This window comes from Podarcis filfolensis (genome assembly GCF_964270895.1).
Source record: "Podarcis filfolensis genome assembly, chromosome: 1".
Classification (NCBI taxonomy): Eukaryota; Metazoa; Chordata; class Lepidosauria; order Squamata; family Lacertidae; genus Podarcis; species Podarcis filfolensis.
The window spans coordinates 77,010,487-77,029,887 of NC_139604.1; the positions used below are offsets into that span (position 1 = coordinate 77,010,487).

The following is a 19,401-nucleotide window of genomic DNA, read 5'->3' on the forward strand; positions in this document are numbered from 1 at the left end:
AGGGTCCCTTTTGGACAGCGGCGCTGGGGACGCTCAGAGCCGGGAAGGAAGAGTGAACTTTGGCAAACTGGAGTCGCAGCTACAAATGCTCCTCTGAGGGGGAGGGGGACTCTTCTCGCGCACGTGCCAGAGAGAGAGAAAGAGATCGGGTTAATTAGGTTAATCAGCTATGAATAGCGCTCAGACAAAGCGGTGCGAGGTAATGAGTATTTTTCGATTGGAGGTGGCAGGTCCCGCCGCAGCAAACGACAAGAGGCCAATGGGACTTAATCCTTTTTTGTTATGGTTTCTCTCTGCCAAGCTAGCTAGAGATACATAATCACAGAAGTAGGTGGAAATATACATACGCCCGTGTGTATTACAATTGTCATTGCCCACCAAAACCTTAGGAACGGGTCGGCTAAGAAATTAATAAATACTCATATTTGTTTGCTTTTGCGTGTCAGTTTCCCTCCCAGACTCAGGCGAACACTGAATGACTTTTTGCGCAGTTGAGTGGAAGGAAATATGTGTGCGTTGAACAGGGTAGTTACGCAGAGTCAGTCTCAGGATGTTTACTTGAAAGTAAGTCCAGCTTGTTCAATAGACTTACTCCCAAGTAAGCAACAGGGAAACATTTTAGCTAATTTCTATTTTGCCTTATAGATCGACTTCCCTTTTCGTGCTCCAGTGTCCAATAATGGCCACATTTTATGATCTGTTGGAGGAGATCCACTTCCCTTCTCCTAATTGGTGCCTGAGCCCCAGGAAGGAGAGAGAAGAGTTATTTCGAGTCTGTGTGCTTAAGAGAGAAGAATAACTAGTTCATCATTGTCATCATTTCCAGACCCTCGTTTTTCTTCTTTCTGCTGCACGCAGGAGGAGGACTGCTTTCAAGATCGCTCACAGCCAAGCCTAAATCTGATTTAGTATACCCGAAGTTTCTACTGGGGATGCATTTTGCGTGGGAAGTGGCATTGGTGGACATCCGCCTATGTTCAAACCACTTGTGTTAGATCCGAAAAGGCGTGGGGTGGGGAAGAGAGAGAGAGGGGAGAGAGAGAGAGAGAGAGAGAGAGAGAGAGAGAGAGAGAGAGAGAGAGAGAAAGACAAGGCAGTAACAGGGGGAAACGACTTACCTCAGTGACCGTACGGCCAGGGAGAACAGACGTGATCCCATCTGTGCCCAAGACCACGGTGCTCTGGCTCATGTTCACCCAAGCGCCCTTGGCATTGTTTTGCTCCAGTGTGCTCTTACCAATACTTTGATTAGCTTCCCCGTCTGTGCTTTGCAACGGGGGGATTTTGCAAGGGGCAATGTGGGCCTGGAGGGTGTTCCCTGCGCTGGGGGCGTTCTTGAGAGGGAAAGGGTCTATAGAGTCTTGCACTGGGGCGAGTTTGCAGATGCCAACTTTGGTCCTCTCGGAATCATTTGCCTTGGCCTCGTCGGGTGGCAAAGTTTTGTTGTCGCTGGAGAGAGCGGTGGCGACTTTGGCCAGCTGGGACGGGACTTGGGACGGCAGGTTCTGCGGGTGCTCCGTCTCGGGGCTGTTCCTTATCATCCCGGCGCTTTCCAGTGGCCCAGAGGCGGCTGACTCGGGGCTGTTCACCAGCTGTTTGCTCATCTCCTTTTGACTGGCGTAATCCTGAAAGAGCAGAGGCACATTGAAAAGACGGAAGCAAAAGCGGACCTGCTACAGGACAAGGGGCCCGTCCCTGACATAAAGTGTTTGTATTGTGGTTGCACTGCTAAAGATAATCGCGAAGGCGTCGCAGCAGATTCGGTTTAGGCAGCCCTCCCCTCGCTAATCTTCATACTGTAAGCTAGAACCGCATCGGCGCCCTCAGATTCCAGTATTAGATAGATGCAATATCGCTTCCAGCTCTCTGCTTGCAAACCTCCTTGATTTTCTCATCACGACTGTCGGATGCTCTTTTCTCCTAGCACCATTGTAGAAAGATTCTTTAATTTTACGCCCCATTTCCTTTCTGTCATTCAGCAATGCACACTAGCTTTGGATTGGGGGGGGGGGTCGGCATTCTGCCTTCGATGCAGCTAGCGAGACATAGCGAAACTCAATAATATTGGTTCCTATATTCCCCCAGTAATGATTTTTCTCAATATTTTAGTCTAATGGTAGAAAAAAGAAAAGGTCTGCAAGAAGCGTTAAAGGCACATTATCTATTACAACAAATGCTAAACTGTATTTTCTGAAATTCCAATCCTCAGCATGTTACTCAGAAGTAAATGGGATTTATTTCTCATTCAGCACAGGAAAATCCAGAGGTTTGTTTTTTAGGCCGCAATACTATACTATACTATACTATACTATACTATACTATACTATACTTGGGAGTAAGTCTCAGTTAGTACAAAATGGCTGAGTCGGCATGTATAGTATTGCATTGCTAATATTTAAGACGTCTGTACTGTACCAGTATTAAATATTGGCCACATTCTTCCAGCCTGTGTTTTAACTTTTTACATCTCTTTTTACATCTCTTAATCCTTTTGAAGGTTTGTGTTATAATAAACAACGGTGCTAACTAAAATCACACTTTAGAAAGTCACATTTTGCTGCCCTTAAGAGAATAACCCTTTACGACGCTGAAAAGCAAACACGTAGGCAGTTTCCTGTCCGCATTTGGATTTCAGGGTCGAGAATCCTCAAAACGCGCATAATTAATATCTGCAGCTTCAGAACTTCACTAATGAAAGCAAATTTTACTCTTGCATTGAAATACACCCACATTTTTGCACGTCCTCCCCACTTTTCCTTCCCACTGCCACTTTAGTATATAGAGGAATGCGGAACGCTCTCTACACAGGAATGTGGACGTTCAGGACCCTGGACAGTACCAACGCCTCCACTCGTCCCCTCCCCACTGCAGTCGACACTTTCCCAAGTCTAACAGTGCGCTGCTTATGTACTGTATGTTCCACTGAGAAGCATCTTCCACTTTGTACAGTGGGGCTCACTTTCAAGTTAGTGTATTCAGGGCTGCAGGCTGAACCACATCCCCAAACTTAATTTGCAGCCACTTTTCATTTTAAGAGTAAAATACATTTTCCCCCCAGCCTAAACATTCCCAAAAGAAACAGAAAAGAGAGTGGGAAACCCAGAGCACCATCACTTACCATGTCTAAAGTAGCATCAGATAGAACCCGCAGAGGTAAAAACAGCAGCACAGGCAAAATGGGTAGACTGGGTTTTGCTCCGGCAAGACCAAAGCTTTCTATACCTCCGTGGGAAAGACTGGGTTTGCGTCAGTGCATAGCAAGGTGCCCTTCGTATGACATTTTCTTGATAATACGAGCTTGATAAATCATTACCCTTGGATTCGGATTTTAAAGGGACAACAGGAAGCCTGCGCGCCGGCTCGCTGTCACTCAGGCAGCGGTTGGGATTACGTGTTCGGTGTGACTCATTGGGGAGGGGGGGATATGCTGAATAAGCCAAGCCCAACGAAAGCAGAACTTTCTTGCTGGTAATTAGAAAAAGAACATGTGAGGAACACGTCCTATTGCACCCAAAGCACAAACGCGAGCCGCGAAAGACCTCCCCGCCTCCGCCTCCCTCCTGCGAGCACCGCTCTACGTCTCCTTACGCTTCAAGCCAGAACCTCTGCAATGGACACACCCCATTCCACCACGTCTTTCGACTTTTTTTTTTTAGACGCTTCAGCCCGTGCGCCTTCTTCTCTCTGCCTTTCAGCTGCAGGCTGGCCACGGCAGCGTTTTGATTTAATGTAACAGATCTTCAGGAAAGGGGAGGAATCTCCCCTCTCCCGACTTCTTTCCACAAAACGCAACGGGAGACATAACACAGACGAAATCAACCCAAGCAGTTCAGCAATGTGTTAATATCCATCGAGGTCATCTTTAGGGCAGTGGGGTGAAGAGAAAAAGACATGCTGAGCATATTTGATGTGTTTAAAAAATGGTTGAGGTTGAGCAGGTAAGGAGGAACTGTTGGATCCAATCATCGAGCGCAAAGTTGAAGCGCCCTTTGGACAACTCTGCGCATCCTAGAGAATTCCCGAGATTCTCTAAGCAGCTCTGGCTCATTGTTTCCCATGTAGCTTCGATGTGTAAGTAAAAGCTTTAGTTACAGAAAAGCAGCCGTAAAAAGAACACGATTATAATTTTTGCACGCTTCCCAAACTGGACAGTACAGGATACATGCTGCGATCCTAACCAGTCACTCTTATGAGGAAACAATTTCCCTTATAATCAATGCAGCATTATTTCAAGCAAACGCATTTAGGATCAGCGTGAGTTTTGAACATATATGTACGCACGTATAGTGGCCTTGTGCACATTGTGGAAAAGAATATTTCACCCGCCTTTTATGTATCTCTGTGTATAAAATTATGAAATGCACACTTGCAATTTAAGAATACAAGCAATGTCCTGCTTCGTTCGATGCCCTTCAGATGTCTAGCACGGATTCCAACTGAAGACATTAGCAAACTTCTATTAACCCACATTATCTCAGAGCTGCAGCATCAGGTATACTACCAAAAAGTTGGGCCGGCAGCTCTCTTGGCCTTTTAGGAGTCGGGCACACTTGGGACTCAACCGCACTGAACACAGTAGGACTTATTTCCGAAGGCACTGCTGTGTGCTTAAAAGAAAATAAAAATCGTGAATCAAAACATACGATTAAAAAAGAAAAAGAAAAATGTGGCCCGCTCACGCATATACACCGGTGGTGGTGGTACTATTTATCAGAACATAAATAAAATAATTTGTATCTTGCTTTGAAATGTTTTCCTTACAGTGTTTCTTACAGCGCAGTCTTGTACTCACTCAGAAGTGCGTTCAGTGGGGCTTACTTCTAGGTAAGAGTGTATAGTAGGTCCCATTGAATCCAATGTTATTTGAGTAGACATGACAGAGTCACGCTGTTGATAGCTTAACTACTATCCTATTTAAATAAACGCCATTTAAAAGCACCAAACTGTAGCTGAATCGTGGCCAAGGTTTCAATTCAATTGCAGATACAGCTGTGGGTTACAGAACAGAGTTGTTTTTTACTCTTGGTGTCACCCAGACCCGACCCCCCAAATTAGAGTAATCCCTTTAAAATACATGAACTAAATTAAAAGAGACAAACCATCCATCTTAAAGGACTAGTGTTGTTTGTCACAGTTCCACTGTCCGGAGCAGGAGACTTCAACAAATAAGGTAGGGTTCGAACTACAGGAATCCGCTCATAAATTTCTGGCCATTTTAGCGCACTGTTAATTTATTAAATTTGAAAGTGGAACAATAAAGTAGTAACAACAACCGGCCATCTTTGTCTCCAGTGAAAAACACACTAGCAGAATTTTGTTAGCCACGTCGATGAATTGGAAGTGGAAATTCACATAACTGCAAATGGGTGATTAACTAAGTGAACTAGGAAGACAGTTACAGGGTGCTTTCCAAGCTCATAACATTTCACTTTTCAGAGCTTCCTCCCGCCCCCCTCTCACACACTTTTACCGAAGTCAAACAAGTCCATTAACGTCATTAGAAGTTGGCTGAAGAATAATATAGAGCTAGTTTTCCTATGCAATAAGATCTCGGTAGTGGTTAAATTACACCCCCCCCCGAGCCTCCCCTTTCTCAGTATTCTCAAAACTAATCTTCGCAGCGCCCAAACTCACCCAACTGCAATGCGCTGGTTCCACAAGAGAACCAAAGCAAGGAATGGTTGTAGCGCTTAAAGAAATGTACCGGTAAATGGAAATAGATTCATTTTGTCTCCAATGTAATCTAATTAGCTTTCATTTGTGCGGAGACATCCGGTGTATTATTCATCAGATTATTTTCTACACGAGGAAGAGTTAACGGGGAGTAGCCCAAGCCCCTTTCTCCGCACTCTCTAAGGTGGTCCAATGCGCGTCTACTGGCGTCATATTTAATAAAGCGGACATCAGGAGCCAACAATTTCGTACTCATTGATCTTCTTGATTTGAAGGGATGTTATAAATAGCTAAACCTGGTAAGCGCCCTTCCCCTTCTTTAACTCTCCACAACCTTTGCCCGTTGCTCATCAGCTTCCCCCTCCCTCTTTATTTAAACCTTTCTTCCTTTTGAGGGCAAGAAGGGCGGGCAACTGCGTTGCCGAGGGGGGCCTGGAACTCGCGTCATCCCAGCCCGCTGCAGAGAGGAGTTTCAGAGCAAAGACCGCGGCAAGAAGGACTCTCAGCGCTTGGTCTGTGCTCAAAGCGCCTCCTGCGTCCAGGGAGCCTTTTGTTTCCGCGTTGCTGCAGAGCGAAGAGGGCTGCCTATCTGGGATTTGCCTCTTTCCAGTCAAGTTCACGAGCGGGACTGTCCGCAACGGGAGTTAGAGGAGGAGGAGGAGCAGCAGCAGAGATTTAGGGACTGGCGCATCAGTGACTCAGAATCCTGCGGATTTAAACCGAAGCACTTGAAGTTTGAAGCGCACGGCGTAAATTCCTGCAAACAAAAGCGAGTCAAAGTCGTGCCGTTTTGCTACCACCGATGGAGGCGTCTACGTCTGCACGACCCCATCCGATACACAGGGGAGCAGCAAAACGAGGACTGGAGCCTTTCCCCTTGCACCCCAGCCGCAGCCGCGCCTCGAAGAGGAGAGAGCAATCTGTACATGCTCTTTGGTGCAGTAGAGGCGGGTAGAAGTGGAAGAAGGGGAGACGGCAGCTAGAGGGCCAATTTCTAGTAAACTCTGCGTCCCAGCTACAAAGTGTCAATTTCCATCTTTTTTGTTTTATTAAAGATTTTCTTGATTCACAGAAGTGTGTGCAATGTCTCTCTCGTATTTTTCCCCCATGTAACATTTTTACAAATCAGTTTCATTTGTTGAGACATTAGGAAGAAAAGGGGGAAAGAGGTGGAGGGGGGGCTTTTTTTCTTTTCTTTTTTAACCCTCGTGGGATGGACGGTTTTCTTTTTTTATTGCAGGGCTAGATAGATCACTGTGCCAGCTTGAAAGGGTCCTGGCCTGGAAATGAGTGGGGGGGGCAGGTGAACTACCCCTCCACATAGTCTACGTCGCTTTAAAAAATCCCTCCATAAACTTATGGGAGATCTGCACCAACACTGCTGGCATTTCTTTCCTCTTTGTTAACAGGGAGCTAGAAAGAGCATGGGAAGTTGGCCAATGAAGCAGCAGTGGCTTTGTGCTGTGAAGGCAACCCTGTACAGACTGCTTATAGAAATTCTGGCTGAAAGTTGGCCACCATGGGAGGTAGGTTCCTGGAAGCGATGGGCGCTGCTTCTGTTTTGATGACATGAAGAGGGTCAGAGATCCTCCTTAGAAGAAAAGAGGCAGCAAAAAAAAAAAAAAAAAAAAATTCAATCCCTGCCTTCAGTGTCTATTTGGCTGATGTTCAATGTTTTCATTTCTTTGTGCCTTTAGAATTCCCAGAATTTGGGCCCAGAATTGGAACCTTGATGCTGCAGCCTTCCTGAAACTGGGTGAATATGATAATATACCTGGATGGGAAACCACACTGGGAGGCCTACTTAAGAGAACATATTTGAAATAAGAGTAAGAATTTGACCTGGAGACTTGAAATTCATGGAACTCAGACATCACACTTCCTAAGGTTAAATATACAGTTCTTCTCCAGCATTCAGGAAGACCCTTTTCCATATACCCTTGTTAGAAAGCACTCCTTCCTTTGAATCTACCTTTTGTTTTTATGTTAAAATTTCAGATATCTGCAATTAATTAAGGGGGGAGGGAGTGAAGGATGCCAGAGAATGGACTGAGGGTTTCAGTCGTCACAAGGTTGCGAGGATTAAATGAGGGAGAGGAGAACCATCTCCAGTATAACATCTTAAACTCATTGAATAATAAAAAAGGATATAAATGCAATAAGTGTTAAATATTGTCTGGATACTAGGGCTACCCACAGATATACAGCAGTTCTACCTATTGCAAAACAGTGGAAGGATGAATCTGGATTGCAAGCTGGTCAGAGGCCAGATCTACCCAGGCCTCTCTACCACTGAATCACCAGATTTCCCATAAATGGCACATCTGTTAGTTGATGCTAGTTATATTTGTTTGTTTCCTTTGCCCTCCCTGGAAACAATCACATGAGTGCCCATGTGCCAGCCCCCCCCCACTCCATCAGAAACATGTTTCCTGGCAAAATAAGTTGCAGACTAAAGGGTCCTTCTTTTTTGTGGGATGTAATCCACTGGGAGCAGTCAGATACAACATTCCTTGTTTTCCTAGAGTGGACATGCAAGAGAATGTTTGGTCCAGCCAGTCGAAACTTCCTGTTCCTCCTGGCCTGCAGCATCCTTCCTTGCATGTGACTAGTGGGTGGGTAAAAGGCCAAGGCATGCTGCCACTCTCTCTCTTTTCCATTTTCCTTCCATCCTGCGAACTTCCTGGAATGAACTGCTGGCTGCCAGCCAAGCAGTCGCCCAGATCATCTCCCTTATGGGATAAACCTGTTAGTATAAATTTGTATCTTTAAGCCTAAAGCCTGCCTGCAGGGATCACACTGTGCTCTGCCTGATCATGAGTAAACTTTCTTTTTATTGCTTATGAATAAGATGGCATTGTCTTTATTCTTTTAGGAGGGATTTTTACAGGGGATTTTACCAGGAATATACAATTCAATCTGAGGCAGATTAAACTGCATGATAGTAAGAGGTTCTAACGAGCCTGCAACCAGCTTTCTGCTGTATGTGAGAAGGGGAATGTAAACTCTGCTTATGATGTAAACTCTATCGCAAGTTAGGAAGGATATTAATAAACAATATATCCTCTCTTGACACCCTGAACATCTCCACGCCTTTTTTCTCTTGAATTGAAAGACAGTAACAATTGCAACCTCAACAGTAAGAATAAGATCACAAACATGCCCATCCCATCCAGTTGTAGAAGAAAAGACCCATGACTACCATGTAAGCAAACATCATTTTTTTCTTCAAATAAGCAGAAAGAATAAACAATACAACATTGACCAAGGGCATAAATTCCCAGCTATACCAAGGTGTCTGTCCATAAGGAACACTGAGCTGGCTGGCAGGCTGGCTGGATCTGGATTCCCTAGGGTTAGAATTAATGTAGGCGCATCCAGCCTTCAGAATAAGTGTCCCACTCAATTTCACCCCCAGACAGTTTGCATTGCTGTGTTAATTTGTCAGCCAATGCTAGCTGCCATATCCTGCCACACCGCCTCCCTTTATCAAACTGCCTGTCACTTCCCCCAAAGTGTGCAACTTCCATGAGAACTGCAACAAGGAGGTGAGTTGTCAAAGTTTCAAACCAAATAGCCTTATTCCTCCCATGAAACAAAGATTTAAAAGGCTAACGCTGGATCCATGTTACCATGTTGGCCTCTTGGCACAGCTTACTTGAGCATGTAGCATACACAACCCACCAGAAATCCTGAGACTTCTGACATTCCCATCAAAAATGTATGAAAGCATTTCTTATTATTGCATCACAAATTTGACCTTGGGGCTACCTTGACATCAGTTAGCTTTGAGAAGTTCCATCTTTGAGGCAGCCCATGCAGTGCACTCGGTCACTGATGTTCCTCAAACCGGTTGCACAGAAATCTGCTGTGTTTTCCTAAGTGTGTGGTACATAGAAAGCTGCCTGGTCAAAAGGCGATTAAAACAGGGTGCCATGGTCTATTTTATTCTACAGAGATTATGTAAGAAGTAAAAATTGGAAACAGGCACCCATACTATCATGCTTTTGATGAAGTAATGGGAAAATGCCCTTTTAAGAAACAGCTGTTTGTATTTGACAAACTTTGTGTAGATTTGCATGACTTTGTGTCACAGTGTAAATTCACATGCTTGACATATAGGCTGAGTAGATCTCTGAAGGATTTGCATGCTCTCTGTGGTATTGAGGTTGCTGGACCTGTAGTGAGTTCAGAATATTTCCAGCTCATGGCACAGGTGAATAGTTACTGAAGTAAATCTGCCCCAAATCTAGCTAAACATTCAGAATATATGTTATGAACTTATCCTGGTTGAAAAATCACTCCTTTTATAAGACAGTCCTGAGAATTGTATCATGAAAGGGGCAGGGCTAGGGAATCAGAATGAGAACAGAGTAATCAGCACCCTTACCATACTATGATTCCTAGGGTTCCTTTGGGGAAGCCATGACAATTAAGTGATCTAAAGCCAATATACATTTATAGTGTGAATAAAGCTTAAATGTGTGTTGTGTTCAAGAAGCAGCAAATAACATCACCATTTTACCCTTGGGTAGAATGCTGCACAGACAAACTCAATCTGCCCTCAAGCCTCAACTTGCCAGATTGCCCATATGGATTTGCTCTCTGTAGTAAATGGATCAAGCTTTCATTCTATAAGGAAATTTCTGTATCTCTGCACACTGAGCCCCACCAGTCAGAAGGCTAGTGCTATTGGCTGTGATTGGGATGGGGAGGGGATGAAAGGATACAGGAACAAGTCCTGTCAAAGCTGATAGCGCTGACCATCTGTCTGGCATGGCACATATGGCCCCAATCCAGCATTGGGCGCTGCACACACATCACTTCACATATTGGCTTCAGGGATCCAGTTGTGAGAGCTATATGCACAGTAATCCTTTGCATACATGGTTTCCAACCACTGTACATGTAAGTGTGAATGTGAATGTGAGTGTTAGAGAAGATGAGGGAATCTCACTCTCACCCCTCCCTTCATATGTGCTTTTTTCTGCCTCTGTAGCGCAGCCTGCAGTCTCTTTAAAAAAGGAAACACGTCCCCCTGGAGTGATTCCCTGCTCTCAGGCCTCCTGTTTGCAGTGGATAATCATTTCCCTACGCTGAAGCAGAACTGATTGTAAATCTGCATCTATCACCACAGCAGCCATTCGGATTGAATTAACAAGTCACTACAGCCTTAATTACTTTGTCAAAGATGAAAAATAGTAATTGATCTTGTCCTGAATCAGCTCGCATCTCCCCCTCCTCTCCCATCGGTACCTTGCCCCCCACTCCAAGTCCTTGCAGATAAGCAAATAAATAAATAAATGCAGGGGGAAAGAATCCTAATCGTATGAATGTTGGAGTTATGGAAAGGAAAGCTCAGGTTTCAAAATGCAAAACTGCAGGGGGAGGCCTAATAGTTCAGGAGTGGAGGTAAACAGGGAGAATCATTGATCAACAGCCTTGAGATACTGGGAGGGTGAAAAGTAACCCTATAACTCACACTCTCACAAACTTCACTTTATCTCAAGGGTGGGGAACTGACCCTCCTGGTGTCAGTCCCAGTCAATTCCAACTCCTGTCAGCCCCATGCCCATGGCCCATGGTCAAGAGCTGATGCAGTCAAGTCACCCTGGAGGACCACACATTCTCCTCCCCCTCACTGCTTTAGCATTTGGCTTGGCTCACTGTTTTGGCGCTGTATGGCAGCACACCTGCTCTGTGATGTTGGCATGCTGTAATCTGGACTGAATGGCATTTGGGAGTGAAAAGTAGAAAATGGAATTCTAAAACTAGCTGGTGTTTTGATTCCTTCAAGTTTTATGATGATACGAGAGAACTGCTGAAAAGGCAGAAGCAAAAACAGGGCATTATCCAACCAGAATTAAACATGTTTAAATGCTAATAAGATCAAGGATTGTACATGCGTAGCTGTCTCCAACTGAAATTAAGAGGACATATAAAAATGTACACTGATAATAACACATATGTATAAAAAGTGATGTGCGTAAGCTTCAACAGATTTTTAAAATGTATACTACCCTGCGATCCTCAGATGAAGAGAAGTACAGTGGTACCTTGGATTATGAACTTACTGTAATTCGTTCCAGAGGTCCACTCTTAACTTGAAACCGCTCTTAACTTGGGCCTTCCACTGCTGGCGGGATGCCGGTGCATAATTTCCGTTCTCATCCTGGGGCAAGTTCACAACCCAAGGTACTACTTCTGGGTTAGAGGAGTTTGTAACACAGTGTTTGTAACCCGAAGCACCACTGTATAGACATTTTAATAATGATGATGATGATGTACTAAATCAAATAACCCAGAAATGATTTAATGGATTGACTGCATCAATTGTGTGTGTGCATTTAGAATGGCAAGTCAAACATGCATAAGGGCATTTTAAATATTTGTATAGCCCAAACCTAAACGCCCTTTGTAGATGCTGAAGCCGCATTCTAACTATCACAATGCTGAGATCTACAAATCTGGTGTTCAAAAACTAGTGCAGATTGATCAGCCTCAGTTACTTAGTGAAAACCATGTGCCTCACTGCTTGTTTCAGGTCCCACCATCTGACTCACTTTGTCAGTATTTAGCATACTACACATGAACACCATAAGGTGCTTTTGATAGTGACCCATTAGGCAGGATTTCTGAAACATTGGGCAGTAACAGGTAAGTTCTCCTGGAAACGTTTTCTTTTCTCTTGAAAAGCAGCTTTTCTTTGCTTCCGGAAATATCTGATATTGGATTAAACAAACACAACATTATTTGTTAGCTTATTTTCTACAGTTCTTTCTCCTCTTTCTCTCGCTCTCTTCTTAGTGCTCTCATTTTCTTCATTCCTGAGCATTCTCGAAGGGCAGACTACAGTGAGAACGAGAGCGCGAGCGCAGAGATAGGGAACCTGTGGGCCTTCAGATGTTGCAGGACTCCCATAGCCCTTGGCCATTGACTATTGTGGGAAGTATCATCATTGGAGCAGTCAAGTACAACATTTTCCTGTTGCCTAGAGTGGACACACAGGGGGATGTGGCCCCAGACAGGGAGGACTTCCTGTCATACCTATTCTGGTGCCTCCTCCCCCTGTGTGTGACCAGGTAGATGGACATGACCTTAGCTGACCATGTAAAAGGGCTAGCCACGCAACCATCTTCCCTTTTTCCATTTTCTCATTTCGGACTTCTCTCTTGGACCTCCTCTTCTTGCTCTTAGCCAGCACATGGCTCATCCTTACGGATGATGGAAGCCACAAGGTGGAAAGTCTGAGGCATAGCTCAGACTTCTTTTCTCTACAAAAGTAACTGTGACCACAAGATAAAGCCTGCCTTCAGATTACTGCTGTGAACTGAATGTAAGTAAACTTTACTCTTACTTTTAAAGAAGACTGCCGTGTAATTCTTATTTTAAGAGGGAAATAAAGGGGAAATTTACTAGGAACAATCCAGACTGGACAATCCAGACTGGATTGCTTAATTTAAAGGATTCTAACGAATCATCAACTTGCTTCCAGCAATCTGCAAGGGAATGTGCCCTGCTGCTTGCTCACTAGCATAAGTGAGGAGGGATAATATTTAATCAATATATCTTCTCCTGCCTTCCTCAACATTCCCACAACTATGCTCACTAAGATTGATAGAAGTTGGAGTCCAATGACAGATTACCACCCACACCTGTTCTAAAGAATCAAACTTTTCAGCGCAAGCAAGAGAATGAACTGCAGCTCTTAACACACCAGGGTCTTGCATGGTTCTGTTGTGAATGGAGCCAGAATAGTTAGAAAAGCCCACAAACGGTGCCTGCTACCATATAACTTCATTTTCAAGGAAGATGGGTTGCTAGCTAGTTGAATCACTTTGCCCTGCATGCCACATTGACCACATAGCTTCAGCTGCAGCATAATTCCCCCCCCCCTGAAAATACCAAGTGCGTGGTTTTCCTACGGTTTTGTTAATGGCCCTTCAGAATGCAATGGCGCCATCTCTCTCCAATGCCACACAAGTGTCATTGCACGGCTCTTAACAAGCTTGACTGGAGTGAAGGGCAGACAATGGAACCAGCCATGCCAATGGCAGGTGCTGCCGCACCACAGATGGCGGCTGTGAACAAGGTCCAGCAATGGCACCTGCCAGTCATACAGCTGGGCCATCAGATGATTTCAATACTGCACATCCCAGGAATTAGGAAATATTGCATGGCTGAGGTTACAGCTCATCTCTTGCATTCTCTCTCTCATTCTGGCTGATCATTTTCAGGACTAATCTCAGCCAATTATATCTTAAGCAAAATCTACTTCTGATGAGCAATAAATTGAATAAATAAAATAATAAACAAACAGAGGTGCATGAACATTCCTCCTCTTGCATTTTTTAAATGACTGGCTTGTTTTACCATTTGGATTATGAAAAGGGAAATAAGGCTAGCATGCAATCAGTCACGCAAGGCTGTTTCTTGAATTTCAGTAGCTCCTTTTACTGCAGAACAAAGCCATCAAAGCATGGAGAGATAAAACAGACTTTGCTAAAGGTGACACATTTCTTTGTACTTTCCCTGCTCTCTCCTGTTTTTTAAATGAAAAGCTATATTTTTGAACTTTTCTTAGATATGGAAACAAATCATTAACCTGTTTTTAATGTAATGCTCATATTAAGAAATAATGCACGCTGGCTTATGAAAGTCCATTAATTTAATCTTTTTTCCTGAATTACATCAGATTATTATGACCTACCAATTTCCTGTTAAAATTGACTTTCTGCAATTTATTATATGTGATATAAAGTATATAGCACATGATTGTGTTGTCTGCCACAGTGAGCTGCGGGTTAGATTGGTTGAAATTAATTTTGATTTGCTGGTGGTGGTGTTCTAATCGTGGTTTTAAATATGGCTGGCTGGCTTGAATATGAGTGCCCCCTTCTTCCGTAACTGCACAGAATTTCCTAGCATGGGTACTTTCAGTTAATAAAGAGCCAAGTCTCTTGGACAGGCAAATCATTAGCTTTATAAGAGCTCTCTGATAAAAGTTCTCTCTCATTTCAGTTGAAATTATCCCCAGGTAATGAAGGGTCTGGTAAATCTTTAAAGCATTAATTGCTTGTGTGGTTAGGCTTCTCTGTGGCAGCTTGTGTTAACTCATCAAGCAATGGAAGCAGGATGTGCACCTAGCCTTGTGTTCTTGTCTCCAGTTGCTTTCATTTATTTACACAGCAGCTGCTGGAATCTTCAAATACACATTCTGAATTCTGACACAGCTATGAATCTAGACAGTAAGAAGATTGTGGACTTGGCTTCTGTCAGGGAAGTTTCATTTAATAATATTGGAAGTTGGGAGCTCAAGGGGATCAGGTGCACAGTTGTGAGAGGGACAGACGCATCTGGAGGACGTTTCTGCATCACTGGCCAGGCAGTCACACTGCTAACATCTATTGTCCCCTGACCATGTACCCTCTATGCCACCAAGGATTTCTGCTGGCCACTATATCATATTTCTAGAATACACGCCCTATAGACATCTGTAGTTTCAGCAAAAAATGTCAGTCAGGGTGTCAAACTAAACGGAACCCTTATTCCACCTCTCCCCTCAAGGCTGAAACAGAATCTAAGTTCAAGTAAAAGCTCAGAATAAGGGTTTATCTAAATAAACAAATAAACAGTAATGATGGTGTACTGGTACACTGAACTGTGGGGCAGTAGAATACAGTGGTACCTCGGGTTACAGACGCTTCAGGTTACAAACACTTCAGGTTACAGACTCCGCTAACCCAGAAATAGTACCTCAGGTTAAGAACTTTGCTTCAGGATGAGAACAGAAATCGCACAGTGGCGGTGCGGCAACAGCGGGAGGCCCCATTAGCTAAAGTGGTACCTCAGGTTAAGAATTCCAGAACGAATTAATTTCTTAACCTGAGGTACCACTGTACAAGGGTTTTTTTTACCCTACATGAAGGCTACGTGACATGAAGGCTGGCAACATCAACCCACTGTATGGGAATTCCTTGCAGATAACTGCAGCACCTGGAGACAATCAGTCCAGTTGTGCATCCATAGCAGTGACCAGAGGAGGAATGACCGCTGGGAGAAGTGCAGAAAGAATAAATGCCATGACACACCTACATCAGCACAACCAGACGCCTTCATCTGCCCCAGCTGCAACAAAACATGTCTCTCCTATATTGGTCTCTACAGCCACAGCAGGAGCTGTAACTCTCCCTTAGGTGTTACTGGACTGCAACTCACAACATCCCTGACCATTGGCCGTGCTGACTGAGACTGATGGGACATGGAGTCCAACAACAGTTGGTGGGCCAAAGATTGCTCACCGCTGCTGTAAAACAAGGTGAACCCTTGGAAACAAGCCTCACCTGCAGTTTTCTTGACCAGCTATATGACTACTAAAATCCAGATTCGCCTTGACAAGCAATATGTGCCCCAGAAATTTACTGAGAACGAAGCTATCTCCAAGTACCAATAAGTTCAGCCTGGTCCTCCTGAGGAAAATGGTTTGCTTGGTTCACTTTGAAGTGTGGTTTATCTTGCAGCAGAACAAGTGCTGACCTATTTTACACTGACAGGTTTCATTCCTCAATATGTGGAACGTGAAAGAAATAAGTCCTTAAGACTGAAATTCAGTAGGGGACACACACACACATTTTCCAACAGAAAGGAGTTTGATTTCTCAACAATGGCAAATAATTTGTAGTGCTGAGCTTTTTGGCTACTGTCAAATTTATTTTGGGCAGGATTTTTTCCTCCATTGTGCAAGTGCAATTTTTGAAAAAGCGAACACAAAGGACAAAGGACCCATTATTCTGAAGTTAAAGCAACTGAATACAGATCCTGCAACTGCCACCCACTTCACTAGCATATTTCTCAGACAGCAGCAGGACATTAAAGGTATAATTCTGGAATGTCTCCACAATGGACCATTTCCCAAGTAGGAGTGAGGAGGACAGCGGCATTTAGATGAAGAAAGAGCAAGGGATGAATTCAGAGAAGCCACTTCTCGGTGGGTCTGGTTAGTTTCTGTGCAATCCTAAGCATGTCTACTGAGAAGTTAAGTCCCATTGAGTTGAATGGGGCTTATATATACCCAAGTAAGTGGGAACAGGACTGCCACCTTAATAGTTGCTTCTCACATATGTGAAAAAGCACAGTAAGAGGGCAGCACCCAATCAACAATGGGCCCAAAGAGTTAAGCAATAAATGCAAAATCTTGGAGGTAATTGATTGAACTGCAATGTTTTTCAAGTTAAAATAGGACATTTTCTTGGTCCCACCACTCTCACAGGGGATGTGGGAGAGGGCCTTCTTGGTGGCTGCTCCCAGACTCTGCAATTTCCTCCCTAGAGAAGCTACACTGGCTCCCTCCTTCCTGTGCTTCCACCAGCAGACAAAGACACTCTTGTTGCAACCAGGCTTTTGGGAGCTGCTTTTAATGGAGGGGCTGGTCCCAGGCTGCTTTTATTGTAATTATCTGTATGTTTTAAATAGATATTTCACACACACACACACACACACACACACACAAGAGAGAGAGAGAGAGAGAGAGAGAGAGAGAGAGAGAGAGAGAGAGAGAGAGAGAGAGAGGTTGAATTCTATCAATGTTTAATAGTTTTTTTAATGTTGTTGTTTTTCTATGTTTTTATTGATTCTTGTTTTTATCTGTCAGCCACCTTGAGTCCCATCAGGGAAAAAGGCATAATATAAAATATGTCCTTTATCATGGGAGATATAAAATGAAGAATATACATACAGAAATATACTACAACATTTTGAAAGGAAGTACGGTATATCAGAATTATAAATATTAAAACCAACTTCTTTATCTATTGTGCAGATACCTCAGTAGCCCAACATTCAAGATACTGATCAAATAACATACTATGGTTAAAACAATAAAATGTTAATTAATCAGAATGTTAATTATATATTTCTGTGTGTATGTTCTGACATTTAGGTATCTCTTGATGAAGGCTATCTAGTGAGATATACCTGGACTTGCACTCCCATGTCCTTGGCTAAATTAATTTCCATGCATCTTAGTACAAAAGCGGAAGTGTAAACCATAAGCGGGGGGAACCTTCTTAAAAAATGGAAGCTACTTGCAAAGGTAGAGAAAATGCAGGAAAAAATCTGGACACATGCTCTTCAGTTATTCTCCCCTCTAGAGATGCAAACAGCACAGCACAGGCCTAGTGAAAGAAAACAGAATATTTCTCCTCCATTGCATCTACAATACATAGGCTGTTAAAGCCTCTTATCTTGGTTCTCTCATTCTGCTCTTCTACTGCTTGGCCATCCAGATAAGTCAGTCTGACATAATGCTTAATATGCTGGCAGATTCCCAAGGGGCAGATGGTTCACAGGATTGCAATGATGGTGAAATTGATTAAGAGATCATTGGCTACAATAGCACATATCCTTTTCGGTTATCTAGATGCTTGCTTTAACCCCCTTAAATATAAAAAAGCCAACAAGATTATTTCATGAGCATGCTCGCTCTCCACACATCTGGATTTACCTGAGACAGTCCTGTGTATCTGCTACCAATCCTAGATACAGTCTGTCTGGCAAGACTATCTTCTTGTCTGTCCATTGATTCATGCCTGCACAATCGGGCAGTAGCAGAGAATCATTTCAGCAGCAATAGCAGGATTGATGTTTGGGCAGCCAGATGCAAGGGATACTGTCCTCTGCCCTGCCGAAAGCGCTGGATCTGCTCAGAGAGACTTCTAAAACAACCTTCTCTCAGGCGGGTTTAATATTAACTGTTGAATTGTATCACACTTTAGTGGTTTGAAATGCTGAAAGGAAACAGCCTGCCACACCAAGGCTTTTAAAATTTGAACTTCAAGAGGTGATCAGGGCAACCTTTATCAAATAGCGATAGCAGGGAGAAAAGTGCTAGCAGTTTGATTCAGAAGCAGGAAAGAAGGTAAATTAGCCTTATGTCTCTGCTTACCCTGGAAAACTGACGTTGTGGTATAATAATGGAACACATTTCTAAACAATGGAACGTAACAACAGGGCCATATGAACGCCAGCATAATACCTGGGGTTTAAAATATGGGGGAACAGGAAGAAGCATTGGTGGAGTTTGGGCGGGGCCCCAGGGCCAGTTGCCCTGGAGGCAAAATTCTTAGGGGTGCAAAATTTCAATAGAAAAATGAGTAAAGTAGTAATATTAAATTTTAAAAATAGCACAGTCTCCCCCTCACATAGAAAATCTCCCAATATTTGCCTGGGTGGACTGCGGAGTGGATTTGGGAGATGGCTAGTTGCTAGGGCACCCTCTGCAGGGCTTTAGAAAGATACCCACTCCTAACCAATCCCCCATCCCACTCTCTGCTGCACTCGCCACTCATGGAGCACTGCAGTTGCCACTCAGTTAGGTTGCTGAGCTATTGCCCCTTCGTTCTAGCCTATCGGTGGACAGTGCCAAGGATACAACCCACACTATGCCACTGGGAATAAGGTGGTTCCAACCAGCAGATTTGGATTTTCTAAGTAAGCATCTGATTTATATGATCAAGGCTGCAATCCCAACCCCACTTATGTGGAATTAAGTCCTACTGAACTCCACATGGTTAGAAATGGTTAGAATTGTGCTGTAAGAATTGTGCTGTCTAAGAATTTTTGCCTAGCAGGAGCATCACTGAAGAACACTGAGAAAAACAACACCATATTTTAATAGTCTACTGATGAAATAATCAATTCCATCACCTTTGATTTCAATTTGATAATTGA

The 19,401-nt window shown here is 43.7% G+C and overlaps 1 protein-coding gene across 1 annotated transcript in view; it reads right to left on the minus strand.

Annotated features, from left to right (window-relative positions):
- The window catches only part of SLC6A5 (solute carrier family 6 member 5), a 91,634-nt gene extending 73,271 nt beyond the window's left edge, over positions 1–18,363 (minus strand). Inside the window, exons 1-2 of the mRNA XM_083598417.1 lie at positions 18,176–18,363; positions 1,119–1,625 (exon numbers count right to left, since the gene is read on the minus strand). Coding sequence (XP_083454543.1) covers positions 1,119–1,625; positions 18,176–18,250 — 582 coding nt within the window. The 5' untranslated portion in view covers positions 18,251–18,363. The remainder of the gene's footprint in view (positions 1–1,118; positions 1,626–18,175) is intronic.
- Between the last annotated feature and the right edge of the window lie 1,038 nt (positions 18,364–19,401).